Below are 15,445 nucleotides of genomic sequence, written 5' to 3' on the forward strand. Positions count from 1 at the left end.
AAAATATCCGACCTGGGCAGGATGCTTTGCTCACTGGGGCAATGAGGAGCACTCTGCAAAGGGGGTTGCCATCCCAGAACAGTCCCTGAAGCCTCAAGAAATCACAAGACAAATACTTGATCAGTTCTTGTGCCTGCGGAAACACTGGTGTTTCAGGAAACACGTCTGAGCAGAGCACAACAATTAAGATGAAGCTCAAATGAATTAATACTCCCAGCTCATACATTGATAACGAGGCAAACACACTCACAGCTTCTTCCATCACCCACATCCCTAATAAGCTACGTAGGAGGGCGCGTGAGGAAAGCAGTTACAGCGTATTCAGGCGGTTCATTTCCTTGGTGATGAGCTGAAATGGAGGGACTGCAGTTTTATGTTTGCAGCTTCTGGTTGTATGCTTAGTCAGTTACGGCCTGAATGTGGTGTATCAGGCTGAGCATCTTCCCTGGCAGGAGAAGGAGCACTTGGGGCAGAGGGAGCTGGCTCCAAGGCCTTGGAAGTCTTTCCAGTCCAGGTAGATGAACGGGTTTGTGGAAAGCTCATTTTAGGTGAAATGAATTTGGTCATTTCTGATTAAAAACAATTAGATTGTTAGGTTTTATTATTTTTTTCTCATGACCATGCTGCAGCTGAATGCTTTATCTAGAGGATTTAATGGCTTGAAATGGGTGATTGATGCTGCCCCAGTGACAATTTTGTTAATATTTTTACGAAGGTGAGTCTACTTTGTTTTAATCCCTCCTGCTCTGCAGCAGTTGTTTAATTTTCCTTGGACTCAGACAACTGGAGAATTTCTATTTAGGCCAGCTCTAACTGTGCCAGGGGTATGCATTTTTGATACGGAAGAGGTGACTCAGAGATTCCCTTTTCACTCGCACACACAGGCAGCTAATGAGCAGCACACCGAGCCGAGAGCGTGTTTGTCACACGTGGTGTGAAACAGATCCTGTGGATCTGCAGCAGCACCTCAAGCAAAGACCAAAGTGGGTGCCCTCTGGTTTGCTAAAGTAACCCGCAGAGGTGAATTGCATTTCAACACCTCTCCCCCCCAGAACCAGGTGATTCATTACCAATCCCCTTCCTCCCTTGAGACTCGCACTGCCCGCAGTGCATCAAGCAGTCACACCACTTCTCTTCTCCAGAATTTAGTCTCTGACCAGGGATGCTGACCCTGTGCTGCTTAGCAGACAGAGTGGAAGACTCTGAATTTCAATCCAGTTCTGCTTATTCCATACTTGCTGGGAAGGCGAATTAGGCCGCTCACAAGAGAGAGATTTTTTTGTTATCCTTCAGCTCCATTGAGCACAAAAAGACCTTTTTCTTATTGTGCTTTCATGCCGTACTGCAGCAGGGTAGATTCTGGCTGGCAGATGGCGTCTAGTTTTTGTAACAAAACATTTCTCAGCAGCCACAGCTCAGTAACCTATGAAGTTCCCTGTGTTGTTCAGTAAGAAGCTGGGGGCTGAGGCTGAGATGAGGTGAGAGCCGGGGAGCACAGCTCTGTACTGGGATCCCTCAGTGTGTCAAGGACAAGAATATAGGAAAAAACAAAAAACAAAACAAAACAAAAAACCACATTGAAAATATGCATCCAGATCCTAAAAGCTTATCAGTTCACTGAAGAATTGCTCCTTTACTATGAATAGAGTTTACTGCTTCTTCGAAGTGGTGCGAAAGCACCACTCAACAGGACTGAAATTAAAAATGTGAACTAGGTGAGAACTGACCAGCAAGGGGATCTGTTCTGGCTGGTTTAGAGCTTCTATCCTTCCATTCAGTGACAACAGCAAGTAAATAATAAATCCAAACCTTTTCTTTAAAGTAGCAGATTCACACAGTATGATGTTATTTTGGTGCTCCTCTCAATTTTGTCCTAATCAATTCCTAAAAAGAAAGAAAGAAAAAAAAGGTGGAATCAAAGGGGAAAAAAAAAGGTAGATGAAAGCAATTGGGGGAAGAGACAAAATGGGAAGCAAAGTATCCTGAAGTCTCATTCCCCCCCCTTACTCCCCACTCCTCCACAGCAGTGACAGAGGCTGCTGTAGCAGTTTGAGAGATAAATTCACCTTTCTCCTGCTCTCAGGTGCTTTTTCATGTTACTGAGCATCCCAGGGAGTCCTGGCAAAATGAGATCATGTTTTGAATGCTCTATCATGCCCAATGTAACAAAAAGGGGGGGAAAAAAAAACAACTCATCCTATGTGGACAGTGTGCTGGTGTAGGCAGCGGGGTGGCTCAGTCAGAGCTGCTTGATCCAGAACAAGTTTCTTTACCTAAATGTGAATGTCTCATTTCACTGTTTTTTGTTTGTTTTCATCTTCATCAAGACGTGAAACTTGGACTTTTACATTTAAATTTTCAGGGCAGGAAAACTATTTCCTACCCTGCTGTAGAAATACTAGCCATTTGTTTTGTACAGCAGAAGCCCATGAGAAAACAAAACGCTCCTGGGCAGATAACAGTGAGGCCTTTTGCAAGCACAACAAGATTTCCGTTCTTGCTGGTTAAAGGACAAGGCATTTTCGAGTGAACCGACACCCCATGCCTGACAGCGGGGCTGAGGTGACAGCTTCAGCTGCTCAAAGGCCTCAAAAGCTGCTGTAGCCATGCCGGTGTGATCCTTCAGCGTGCACCTGCTTGTATAAATCTTGCCCATTTTCTATGCCCTAGGAGCCTGCTGAGGAGAAAGGAGATGCATCCAACTAAATACCCCATTGATCCATCAATTCCTACAAAAACATTATCAATCCCCTTTTTATTATATTTTGCATAAAAATTAGAGAAATTAATGCAACTGTGAGCCAACTCAGAGAAATGCTTCCCAGAAGGAAATGCAGCACTGGTAGAGTTGTCCTGCCTGAACAAACATCTAGAATTTACTTAAATTTTACTTAAATAAAACCTTCTTTTATGAATTTCTAAAAGCCTAAAGTTGATTTTCATCTCTCAGATTGCACAGTTCCCTAGGACTTGGTGATATATCATACTAATGGATCGTAAGAACACATTGCATCACATTGAGTAACAGGATATGTTGAAAATGATTATTTAAGCAGCAAAAATTTCTTGTAAAATGGAAATGACAATATACAGCTATTGGAATAGTCCTCACTAAGGAATGAACTCTTACAGCAGAACTCTGGGAAGATTTCCTGAAGCTTAACCCCCCTTTATGCCAGGAAAGATGACCAACAAAATGCCTTTTTTTTTTTTTTTTTTTTTTTAATAAGGGCCACTGGAAGTGTGGGTGCAGCAGCACATCATGCTCAGTGCCATTTCAGGACTAGCAGGAAACAAATATAAGTTTTCTAAGAGAGGGAGGAGAAAACCACATAGCTCTTTTTAATTAAGTGATGTACCAACTAGGCAGGTCTGGCTCCAGGGGCTGTGGATGACCTCCTGAACAACTGTCGCTGTGCCTGAGCAAGTCAGGATTGTTTCACGTCGCCCTCTCCTTCCCCCCAGTGCTTGCAGGAGGAGAGGAGCTCTCTTTGCAAAAGAGACCTGGAAGCAGAAGAACTAAAGAGGAATAGAAACAAAAATAATCTCTGAACATTATTCTGCATAAAACAGAAGTATATTCTGCTTTAATATTCCATTTCTCCTTATTTTACTTCCAGTTTCTCTTGTGTACCTACTATTATACATTAAGAGACTGAAATAACATCTGATCTCAACTTCAATGTGCTTATTTATCTGGCTCCAGAAGGCACCACGGCTAAACGGTGCTGTGCTTCAGCCCCCAGTTAGGAAAAGAAGGTGCAAATGCTCACAGCAGATCTTTGTGTTGACTCCTAGGAAGAAGCCACCTTACTTTGTGGATTTAGCCTATGTCTAAAGTCATCACATGAAAAAAAAAAAAAAAAAAAAAAAAAGTAAAAGGAATGCCACCACCTCAAGCTTGTGTCAAATAGCCACATCAAGCTCTGATTTAAAGCTAAGGAAGGATGTGTCCCATTGCTCACTACCCAAGGAAAACCAGAACAAAAACAAACCCATAAAATGTTGCAATCTTTACAAAATTCAGCTACAGTTTTTCTTCCTTAAGAAACTTTGTGTACTCTCAGAGTATTATTTAATTATGGAATTAAGGAGGAAAGTTGAAACGGAGGCAATAACCACAAGCAGAGCCCTTCTAGTAGACTAGAATTGGAACAAGCCTGTAGGAACAAGCCTGTTCCCTGTGTGCCATTAATTTGCCAGCCAACAAACCACCTGCAAAAGTTAAGAGGGTTTTGTGCAGCAGTCACTTTGTGGGTATGCAAATAATGGGGTGACTATAACATGAGAAAAGCCAAACTACAAGCCATGACTACTAGACTGCCTTACTCCCAAGCCATGGGCAGTCCGGGAGGCGGGACAGCAGGGCAGGGGCTCAGAAAGTGGAGGAGCGAATCCCTCTTGTCAGCAGAACCCTGAAACAGCCATTTCCTGCTCCCTGAAACCCACCCGTGGTGTCACAGAGCAAAACACCACTGGGAAATGATGAGTTTGCTCAATGCCACCAGTTGTGCAATGCTGCCATGCGGTTTGTGCAATATCATAGAAGCATAGAATACCCCGAGTTGGAAGGGACCCATAAGGATCATGGAGTCCAACTCCTGGCACCACACAGGTCTGCTCAAAAGTGTACACCATGTGCCTAAGTGCACAGTCCAATCGCTTTTTAAATTCATACAGGCTTGGTGCAGTGACTACATCCCTGGGGAGCCTGTTCCAGTGTGCGACCACCCTCTCGGTGAAGAACCTCTTCCTGATGTCCAGCCTAAACTTCCCCTGCCTCAGCTTAACACCTTTCCCGCAGGTCCTGTCACTGGTGTTTACAGAGAATAGGTCACCTGCCTCTCCACTCCCCCTTGCAAGGAAGCTGTAGACCATGATGAGGTCCCCCCCTCAGCCTCCTTTTCTGCAGGCTGAACAGGCCCAATTTCAGCTTATTTCTGAACGCCGTAGCTCCTGCAGAATCGCAGTGTGATGAGGATCTCTGCTTTCATTTTAAGCTCTCCAGCCTACCTCACTGAATGGATAATGGGAGCTGGCACTCTAGCAACTCAGTAATTAAAATGCTACAAGTGCAATAGTTTTTCTCCCCCTCTGCTTTTCGAAGTGCCCATTCAAGATATGCATCTATTTCATCTAAATAAAATTTGCTCCCCAGGAAAAGTAATCTGCATTGCAGATTCAAGTAACAAAGACAATAGTATAACTGCAAACTAAGCTTTATGTTAAAAACTCCCGAGTCAGATCCTGAAAATGTTACAGAGAAGACCCAAGGTAGCCCTCTACACCCGTAGTGAATGTTTATGTTCCTGCAGTGCAAAAAGTGAGTTTACAAGCAGGGAAAGAAAAGTTATATATCTAGCTCCGGCCACCTACTCTCTATTGTTTTTTTCCTCCTTGTATTATATACTTAAAAAACAACCTTTTTTTTTTTTTTTTTTTCCTAATGTTTGTATAAATTCTGTAGTCACATCACACCAGTCTCCAAAGGCACGAACAGCCATTTCTTTTCAGCCCATTCCAACCACTTGCAGCCAAGAGGAAAAATAAGCTCTTACACAGTATTGCATTAGACAGTACAGATACACACTTTAAACACACTAACAGGTTTGTTATGACACGAAAGTTTATAAAAAAAGGACTCGTATCACACCTAGCATTGGTCAGAGGAACCTGCTTTGCTTACAGGCTTCTCCTGTAACATCACTCTTCTGGAGGCTGACCACTGTCCCCATTTATGTGCTCACCAGCACAGCTTTTTTTTTTTTTTTTTTTTTTTTTTTTAAACCAGCATGGCTAGTTTTTCAGTGGCTAACACCTTTCCAGGACAAGGCAGCAGAGGGTCACGCTGCAAACCTGGGGTTTTGGTATGATAAAATGCTCTTTCCTGTTTCACCAGTGCGGAGCAGATCTAAGACAAAATCTCATGTAACTGGAAGCGATACTTAACAGCTTCTTATTGCACCAGGGCAATCCGGAGCCAGGCATCCTTCCTCGGTATCACCCCATGCAGCTGGGTAGAGCTGGGACTTGAACATCAGATTGTGATCAGAATAGTGGTGCTCATGGCTATCCCATTGTATTTCATGGTTAGGGTAGCCTATGTGACACAGGAGGAAACATTCTAAACTACAGACATGTAGCATGTTATCATGTGAATCTATCTGTAGAAACACTAGGAAATTGTCAAGGATCCCAGAAGAAAAAAGGAAACCAAACCAAACAATAGTAACAAAAAACCACAAAACAAGTGATTCACTTGCAGTGAATTAACCTGACATGATAGGAAACATGCAAAGAGCCAAATGTACTTTGAGACCATAAAGTTTGTTTTTGGCTGTTGACTACCAAATCTGCCTGCTGCTCTCCTACAGCAAATATTCAGCCTGTAGAGCACTCAAAAAGGAGACCAGGAGATCCAGAGATCAAGATCACTGTTTTAAAGCAGTTCCAGTGTACAGTGCTATAATGTAAGAGCAGTAAGAGCAACTTACGTTCAACCCAGGACTGAGGTATCGTGTACTGTACAGCTGTGGACAACAAGGATTTATTTCTGATGGTTGGAGAAGACACTGGCAGAATGATGCTTGTTCAAAACTCACCTGCTCTCTCTGAACTTCCTCCTCACAGCCAGGAGTTATTTCATTTCTGAACCAACAAAAATGAATTTTAAGTTCTTGTTTTACAAAAATTGTCATGAGCTTACCTTAAGTAGGCAGCATAAGTTATGATGCAAAAAAGGTCGGGAAAAAAAAAAAAGATACTCATAACAAATTCAGTTTCCTTTTTCTTTTTTTTCCCCTCTCCATTTTGAAAATCTGTATAAACGCCTTATTTAGAAGATTTAGCAATATCTGTCATTTTCAGTTCAAACTTTATAATACTTGATAAGAGTCTTGGGTAAATACCATTAAGAACAAAGACAAGGGATGCACTAGAATAGCTAAATATATATTTATTATTATTATTATTATTATTATTTTTAATATTTGCAGATAATACATTTCAATTCCTAAATGAAAGACAGGCAAAAAGAATGTCTGATGGCCATGCTGAAGGTGCCACATTCGTACTGTCACTGCTTGCACTAGGCCCACCTTAGATGAGCAAACCAGGTAACATGCAGGTTTTGGTGCAACCTTTAACACTACGGTAGCTCAGAAGCACCGTGCCACATACCAAGCAATGCACCAGGAGTTTGCTAAGTCATTATTTCCTTTCCAGCCCCTCTTCCCAGCCAGGACAGGATAGCCATTTGCTGTGTTGTGTCCTGGGGGTTACTTTCCCTGTGTACCAGCTAGGACACAGTTCCTTGCAAGACCAAGCAAGTGGATGTTGCTGGAGGAGCTGGAGGAGAGGCCTTTCTTGTCAGCTGGCACTGCGGCTACCCTGAGCAATGCAGCACATTCAGGTGGAGCTGCAGCATCCATTCACCACACAGGACATAGAGCTCCAGCTGCAAAGCACTTCCCTGGGGAGATGCTGAGCTGCAGACAAGCCAGTTTATCCTGCAAGAGCAGGCAGAGATATCCATTGTGGCACGTGAATTACCTCTTAATGAAGTTCTGGGTGGGTAAGCCAGGTCACTAACAAAATGCTCCAACAAAAACAGCCCCAGGAGAGGAGCCCACAGCTCCTAGAGCAAAACTGTAATGGCTTGAGAAATTCACATCGCTTTCTGAATAATAGCAGGTGGGCAAAAATGTTGTAGAATGGAGGTAGTGCTTTACACTCAAGCCTGGATGGTTTTGCTTCAGCTCAATCCTTTCTAACAGCTATTCACCAAACCCACATTTTAGTTAGCAGTACAGCATTTTCGTCCTTCCTACTTGATATTATTGCAGTAGCACCCTTGTGATATCAAAACAGATTCATGCTCTTCAGAAAGCCTTGCAGCCTCATCTCTGGAGGGAAGGGCATTGCTCATTCCACTGGCAGGAAGCAACTCTCAGAAACAGGAGCAGGAGATGAAATGCCCCCTCTCCGTTAGCTGTGCTTCTCCTGATGAGAAGAAAAACCCTGGGCTCCAGGGCAGAGACAAAGTGCATGGGAATTATTAATGGAAAAATCTCGAACAATACAAATCTGCCTGCTACACCGATATCCCTTTGTCAAACACCTTCTTACTAGGGATTACAGGTCTGTTGGACAACCCGGATTAACTAATCCTTTTTATTAAAGTAACAATGCACAAATTCCCTTTCGTAGTCACACATGCTTTGACTAAGTGGGATCACTTTCTTGGCAATGAAACAAATTACTGCTGGTGATTTGAATCACTCTCTTGAAAGCATCTGTCTCTTTAGATTTATTACAAGCAAATGATGTTTTACACATTTAATGAATATACTTGTTATCTAATTAGAACTTTTTTTTCTAGTTTCTGAACAACAACAACAAAATAGTCCTTTGACTTTTCATTAGTTCTTATGATCACCACAAAGTCCCAGCTGAGAGGTGCCCAAGCACCAACTGAGTGGGGCAACTTTAACAGTCTCTACAAGAATCAGTTGATGCAAATGCTGATTATAATGCAGAATGGTAAATGGGAAGTAGAACAAAGGCAAGACATCTTATCAAGACGAAATAGTTGTTTAACATGATATAATCTCGCTGTCTTGACAAAGAAAATGTGAGGTCAGTTGTACTGTTACACAGGAAATCCTAAAGAAACCAGAGAAGAAAAACAAAACAGGACTTTGCACAGACACAGCAGGAGAACAAGAAGCACAAAGAAGGTGAAGGGCCTGTTCTGGAGAAAGGGTTCTTGAGAACTAAGGAGTGAGTTTATTCAATATATTCTCTGAAGATACTGGCATAAAACAATAAGGATGGGCTGGGAACAGCTGTTGTTGAAACTAGTGCATAGAGTTTATTGTACTGGAGGTGTCTGATAACCTGCAAGCCCAGGGTAACAGAAAGCAGGTACAATTCTTGTTTTAATGCAAAATGTGCAAAATCAGAGTAAGAGACCGGTAAGAAGAAGGCCCAATGTACTCTGGGACCTCACTAATTGCAGTGGCAGGAAGAGGAGGAAATGGCAGGAGAGGAGGAAATTTCAGGTATATCAATAGATCATAGGTAGATCCATTAGGTGCCACTGGTATTATTTGATAGTGCAAGAAGGCAGATATGACCCTCTGATGCATCAGAAGTGTTTCTTAGAAAGAAGACATCCATGCCATGGTACGAAGCACCAGCTAGCATCACAGGAGTGGCAGAGTAGGATCCTTGCTCAACAGGGATTTATTCAGCCTTGGGCAGGTACTACAGAAACACAGAGGAACCAATGGAATGAGAAACCAGTGCCATAGGAAGCAGCAAAAGGGATTTGTCTGGATTCAATTAAAGACTGGGAGATGCTGTAGTTGTACAACATATTAAGGAAGAAAAAGAACCAGTGAAATGAAAGGGAAATGTTTGTGTGAGAGGACTTACATGTAGGTCTAAATGCCTGTGTTGTGGTTGGAAATTACAAACCAACATTGTAGGGTGAGAGCATGTAGCAGCCTAACCTTGTCCAAAAGTGGTCTGCCATCTGTCCGTGCTTTCTTTCCCTCCTTGCTGAGCCCATGACATGCCAGGGGCACGTGCTGCTAGGTGGAAGCCCCATCGGCTCCCTGAGCCAGCTGCCTGGGGGTCGAGGCAGCCCTGCTTTAGGACAATGTCAGCTGCTGTGTTTCTGAAATACAGCGTCCATGTTCTTCAGGAACACATAGGGAGGACAATAAGGCAAATTTTGAGATGGTTTCCCCCAAATGAAGAAAGATTAAATGAGATTCAGCTGGACACCAGAAGTCCTTTTGAGACCTGCGCTTAGCCAGAGCCAAATGCCCCTGTAAGGGGCAGCCACAGGGACAAATGTTAAATGAATGTCCCTGACAAGGCCAGATGCATCCCTCGGAGGAGATGCCAGCTCATTCTTCTGTGGCTGCAGCAGCTCCATTTTGAACACATTCAAACCTTACTCCTGCTCTCCTGCTAGGAAGCAATGGACAGGAAGCAGAGCAGTGAGTAAGGCACCAGCTATTTTGTGCTTTATGAATGGTTCCCAGAGGTACAGCCTGTGCTGTCCTTTCATCACAGCATTTGTGTCAGTATAAAAGAGGTGGGGGTAAGACACTGAGAATTTTAGCATTTACTGTACAGAGAGATATGTTGAACAGGAGCAGCAAAGTAACATTAAAGTGCGCTTATCACTCTCCATTGGTGCTTGTAGCAGTATGCCCAGCTGCTGGGGTGATACAAACCCATGTGATATTTCCAATTACCTCTGAGCAGCATTTCTGGGACAGGGAAGCTGTGTACACAGCCACGGGATTTGGCTAATTGCATCTGAAAATATGCAATCAACATTTTCGGGCTGTGAGTTTGCTGTGGAGGGTCTCACTGGAATGTTTCTGACAGGCAGAGCGAGCGATTAATGAGAGGTTTTAGAGGAGCAATGCCCTCTGCCCTTGGGATTCCTCAAAAAAGAGAAAGAAATAATGGAGTAGGGAAGTAACAGTCTACTGCCTGGGTATTATTAAGAATCTTCCTCATTTCCTCCATGAATGGCAAAAACTCACTTCTAATTTATTTCACAATAGGATCCCTCCTCAGGATCCGCATTCTAACTTGCCCTTAGAAACATTAGGAGAACTGATGTTTTGTTTTTAAAATCCTGTTGCCTTAGGGCTGATTACACGCATCAGATGAGCATATGTAATCCTATCAGCTTCCTGTGGTTGCGACAGTGCTAAGAGGGAATCCATTTGCACTCTCTCCATCGCCTTTTATCTACGTTATTATTTTGCCTGGCTCTATAGAGCAGACACTTTGATGGTAGAGGCATTTGACTATGTCTCATGTGAACCATTATCCCACTGCCTTTCCTTTCTCCCCGCTGCACATGACAAGAGGGTCTATTAGGGAAGAAGAAATTACTGCCATCAAGAAACTGTAGCACTGGGAATATTGCTATGACCTGTAGGATTTCCAAAGATTGTCTGCAGAACTTTTCCTAAATCTTAATGATGCAAAAACCACTCTCAGCTCTACAAAGCTGCACAGAAGCCCTGGGGCAGGGGTGAGTGGCACAGACACAACTGTGCCTGCCACCCGCCAGCACGTGGCCACCACCATGCGTTGCCAGAGCTCACCCTATTTCTCTCCACTCAAAGCACTGAGGAAGCAAACCAAAAGCTCAGGTGTCCAACCGCTGCTTGCTGGGTGATCCTTCTGGAGACCCAAACTCTAACATCTGTCTTCTTCACAGTTGTGGTGGAAAGCAATAAGCAAATACACTTATTAAATTATAGCTGCTTTGAAGACAGTGGATAAATGCGTAAACCATATTCAGTTCGTATATAAACACCTATATATAAATTGCTCGAGGGAAGGACCACATCCATTCTCTTTATGGCTACAGAGTGCAGTTTTACCATAACACTGTAACATAATGCTCACACAACACTCACCACTATGTCTTCAATAACATTATCACCATGTACTGATTAACCGAGGCTCTCAGTGTAAAAATGGCTTGTTCCAGTCCCACTGCAAGGCAGTGGGAGGACTAGAAGGAAAACAAATCCTCTCTGTGCCACATTCTGAGCATGTCACAGCTTTATTGCCTTCCCCTTCTGTGCTCCCAGCATTTCCTCAGCTCAGCAGCACCAGCTTCTCCGTGACTCTGATTTACCTTTGAGGCAGTGCAAATCTGGAAGTTAGTAAAATTATTAAAGAAGTGCAAAGCTAATAGCCTAGGCACTAATTATTTTTCTTCTCGCTACTCAGATTACTCATGCATTTTTGTCTGAGGTGCATGGAGGTATGCTCTGATAGATGGATGGCATGCACAGGGATAAGCCTGGCACAGGGGCTCACAAGCTGGGGAGGGAACTGCAGTCCTAGACCACAGCAGAGGGACACGGCCCTGAGCAGCACAGAGCTCCGTGACAAGCAGGAGATGGGAGTCCTGGCTTTGGGGCAGCAGACTCCACCCAGCTCCATGACCTGGTCCTCCAGGGGTATCTGCCTGGAAATCTCATATCACCTTGGCTAGCTCCTTGTGGGATCATGGAGCAAGACAAGCTGCAGTGCTGTGCTACAAAAATACCCAAAGGCACATGCAAATCCTATGTGTTGCACAGGGGATTAGGCAGTGAATGAGAAATCAAGGGAAGCTGCCATCCTTGGACAGTCTCAGAAATACACATGTTCAGTTTCCAGCAGGTTCAATGTCCAAATCATCAGGCTCTCTGCATGCTTATGTTCTACTTACAAACAAACCCCAAACTTGTGTCATGTTGAATTTACACCAACCAGACCAATTTCAGCAATGACAAGAGCTGTTACAGGTACAGCAATCCCAAAGGGAGGCATAGCAGCACGAGAACTCAGCATTGTCTGACAGCAAACGGTGTCCCTGTGTTACACCCCATCCCCCTGAAACACCCCACCACCAACCAGGTGGCCCAGCCACTACCTCGTGGATTGATGATATCCATCTGAACACAAATTCCTTCACCTTTCCACTTGCACCTAGACAGCACATTGCTGTCCTGTGGCACTGAGCTGACTCCGACCTCTCATTTTAGAAGACAAATGGGAAGAGGAGCCACTCTACATCTCTGCTGTACAAAAATCCCACACTCAATACTAACCATGACTTCCCCCAAAAGACAGCTTGCGCTGCTTTTGGCACAGCAAAAAGTGTGACCCACTTAACTTTTCATCATTAAAAAAACAAAGTCAATTTAAACAGAGATTTTACAGATTTTCCTCTTGGAAAAACCTTGGAGAAACCTTGCCCATACTTTCTGCATCCTTAGCCCTGTCCCAGGTGCCATTTTTCAAGGCAAACCTAAAGGTCCATATGGATTTTCCAGGAAGCTGATTTGTTCAGATGACTGACAGTAGGTGTCTGGTAAGCCTGCAAGCAACGTGCACAAACTATCTCAGCTGCTTCTTTTTCTGTCTTCAGTGCAAGGAGTTCACCTTTCACACTGGCTATGAGGTGCTTGTGCAGCGACTGTTGGATGGGAGGAAGATGTGCAAAGATGTGGAGGATTTACTCAAGCAGAGGTAAGAAAATTGGAGTGGGAAAAAAAGAAACAAAAAAAGTGAATAGCTTTCATTTTGTCTCCTGTTTTGCATCTGGAAAGGCATAGTAAGCAGTTTCCAAATTCAATAATGATCCTAGTTTACACAGAAAAACCTGTTTGTGTTGAATCCTAAAGTGGTCACAACAGCTGAGTCAGGGACCACGCAGTCACCTGAACCAATGGTGACCCATTTCTGGTCCCTGTACTCCTCAGGGCTGTTTACACAGATCTGAGTATAAAGTAATTTCAGGCAAAGAAACAAAACAAACGAGAATTTGATGCTTGTTATACCTTATGAAGGAGGAGACAGAAGGTGAGTGATGGAAGTGAGCAATGAGAGCGATTATCAACATCCTAAAACCAGATGACTTAGCACAGCTTTTTGCCATGCCTTTTTTTCTAGCCTTTTTTACATGATTTGGAAAGGCAGACAATCAACGGAAGCCTGAAAGATACAAGGAGAGAAGAGAGGGGTGAAAAAATCAGAAATCCAGAGCTCCACTAAGGCTCGGGTGGTTACGGGTCCATAATCATATGGTAGCAGAGACATCCCAACAAGAAGCATTACTAAGTTTACCCTTTCAGTGGGGAACAAATGACTTGCATTTTTTTTTTTTTTTTTTTTTTTTTTTTAAAGAGAGTGCTGCAGCCACATGTAGCACTTCAGTTTCCTGTAACTAACGGGAACGGGCCACCCTTCAAATACAGACAAAGCTACATATGATGCTATCAGAGCCCCTTCCTAAGCTTTCAGAACTGCCCACATAATTCACACATCTCACCACACTTTGAGTAACAATGTCGTAGTTTATCTCCATCCCCTATGTGCCTCCAAGGTGCCCTCAACAACAGCTATGGACAGCTAACACTTTTGTGGGTGTGAAAATACTTATTACACAGCTGCTCTGACTGCTTTGGTATTCATTTTTGTACTTCTGACTTAGAAAAAAAAATCTGAAATTTTGGTTCTGTTTTAAAGTGGCTGAGTTTCAACAGTTGCAACATGCAGCATGAGGCACATACTCACGCATGATCTATAAGAAAGTCCCCACACTATGAATTATATACCCAGCAGGTGATAGTAGAGCAGTTCATCACAGAACTGTCTCCTTATGAATATCACTCTGCCTTCATCGATCACAGCCTCCTTTTTCCTCTCACGCTGCCCCCATCTTGTTTTTGGGTTTTGGGTTACTTTTCTAAAGGCTTCTTTTCAAGCACTGGGACTTTCACAGGGATGCGAGCTGCCAGACTGAAAGCTCATTATTTCAGACGATGAAGAGTCTCCCATCAAAATCCAAAGCTATCTGAATTGCTTTTCTTGATCACATGTGGAAGCATATTTTATTGCCATGTGTCACAGAGTCCTGAAGTCACATCACTCTGATGGTGGCTTAGCTCTGTTTAAAATAGCTCCTTTGTGACTCATAACTTACCGAGATGAGAGTTGTATTGCAGGCTTTGGGCAGACTGCACTGCAGCGTGCATCTGAGGCTATACAGAGCCGTGCTTCTGCTCAAAGCCTATCGGAGGGTTTTCTGAGAGCTGCGGGACAAGGTTCTTTCTGTTTGTGGTGGAGGCAGAAAGGGCTTTCCACAAAGGAAGAAAAAAAAATCAAAAAACCATGTAGAGTCATTTTGAGCACCTGAAAGCTGCAAGAACAAGTGTTTCCATGAGGTTTTACACAACCCCAAAACTTCCCAGTGAGCATGCATATGCCCATATGTTTGTATGAGCACGTGTGCTAGGGGAGGAGGAAGAGGACAAGAGACAGGGCACTAAATACAGAAAGAAGGTATTATTTGTAGCTTATTCTTGGAACTTTGTCCTCAAATCATTCACAGGAATGATGTAGGAGGAGGACAAAGCGTGGGATGAATCCCTGTTCCTAGAGGCTGCCTATGTCAGGGATTTGATGCCAGAATTTCAACAAGGAGCCCTGCAGCAGGTGCCCCAAGTCCTGACAACAGCTACTCTGGCTACCCTCACCCTTTATCAGCTTTCTAACCAGATCTTTTGCTCCCAAGTACCCCTGCCTGATCCAGAGGAGGGCTGAAGAGTTTGGGGAGTGAGAAAGAGGTCGTAGATTAGATTTACATTAGATTTAAAGCACAAAATATGTTCCAGCTGTTGGCTGCTGCAGGGAAACCTAGAAGCTGTGTGCAAGAGTGCCAGAAAATGGGAAAGGCAGCACACCAAGATGTGAGAAGATGGTGTCAGCCTCCTGCCAAACGCTGCTGACCCGGGCTAGTCCGGTCCCACACATGAAGTTTGAGGAACACTTAACGCAAGAGTTTTGAGAGATGGGAGCTGGCCGTTCTCTTTTCCCTTAATATACTCTGTACAAAGCCAGTTGC

General features: G+C 43.7%; 1 protein-coding gene across 1 annotated transcript in view; it reads left to right on the forward strand.

Moving 5' to 3' along the window:
* PSTPIP1 (proline-serine-threonine phosphatase interacting protein 1) overlaps window positions 1-15,445 on the forward strand; it is a 54,433-nt gene that overhangs the window by 4,387 nt on the left and 34,601 nt on the right. The window contains exon 2 of the mRNA XM_082769513.1: window positions 12,968-13,068. Within this exon, the coding sequence (XP_082625639.1) occupies window positions 12,968-13,068 (101 nt within the window). The remainder of the gene's footprint in view (window positions 1-12,967; window positions 13,069-15,445) is intronic.

The sequence above is a fragment of the Aythya marila genome (assembly GCF_965140915.1).
Source record: "Aythya marila genome assembly, chromosome: 11".
Taxonomy (NCBI): Eukaryota; Metazoa; Chordata; class Aves; order Anseriformes; family Anatidae; genus Aythya; species Aythya marila.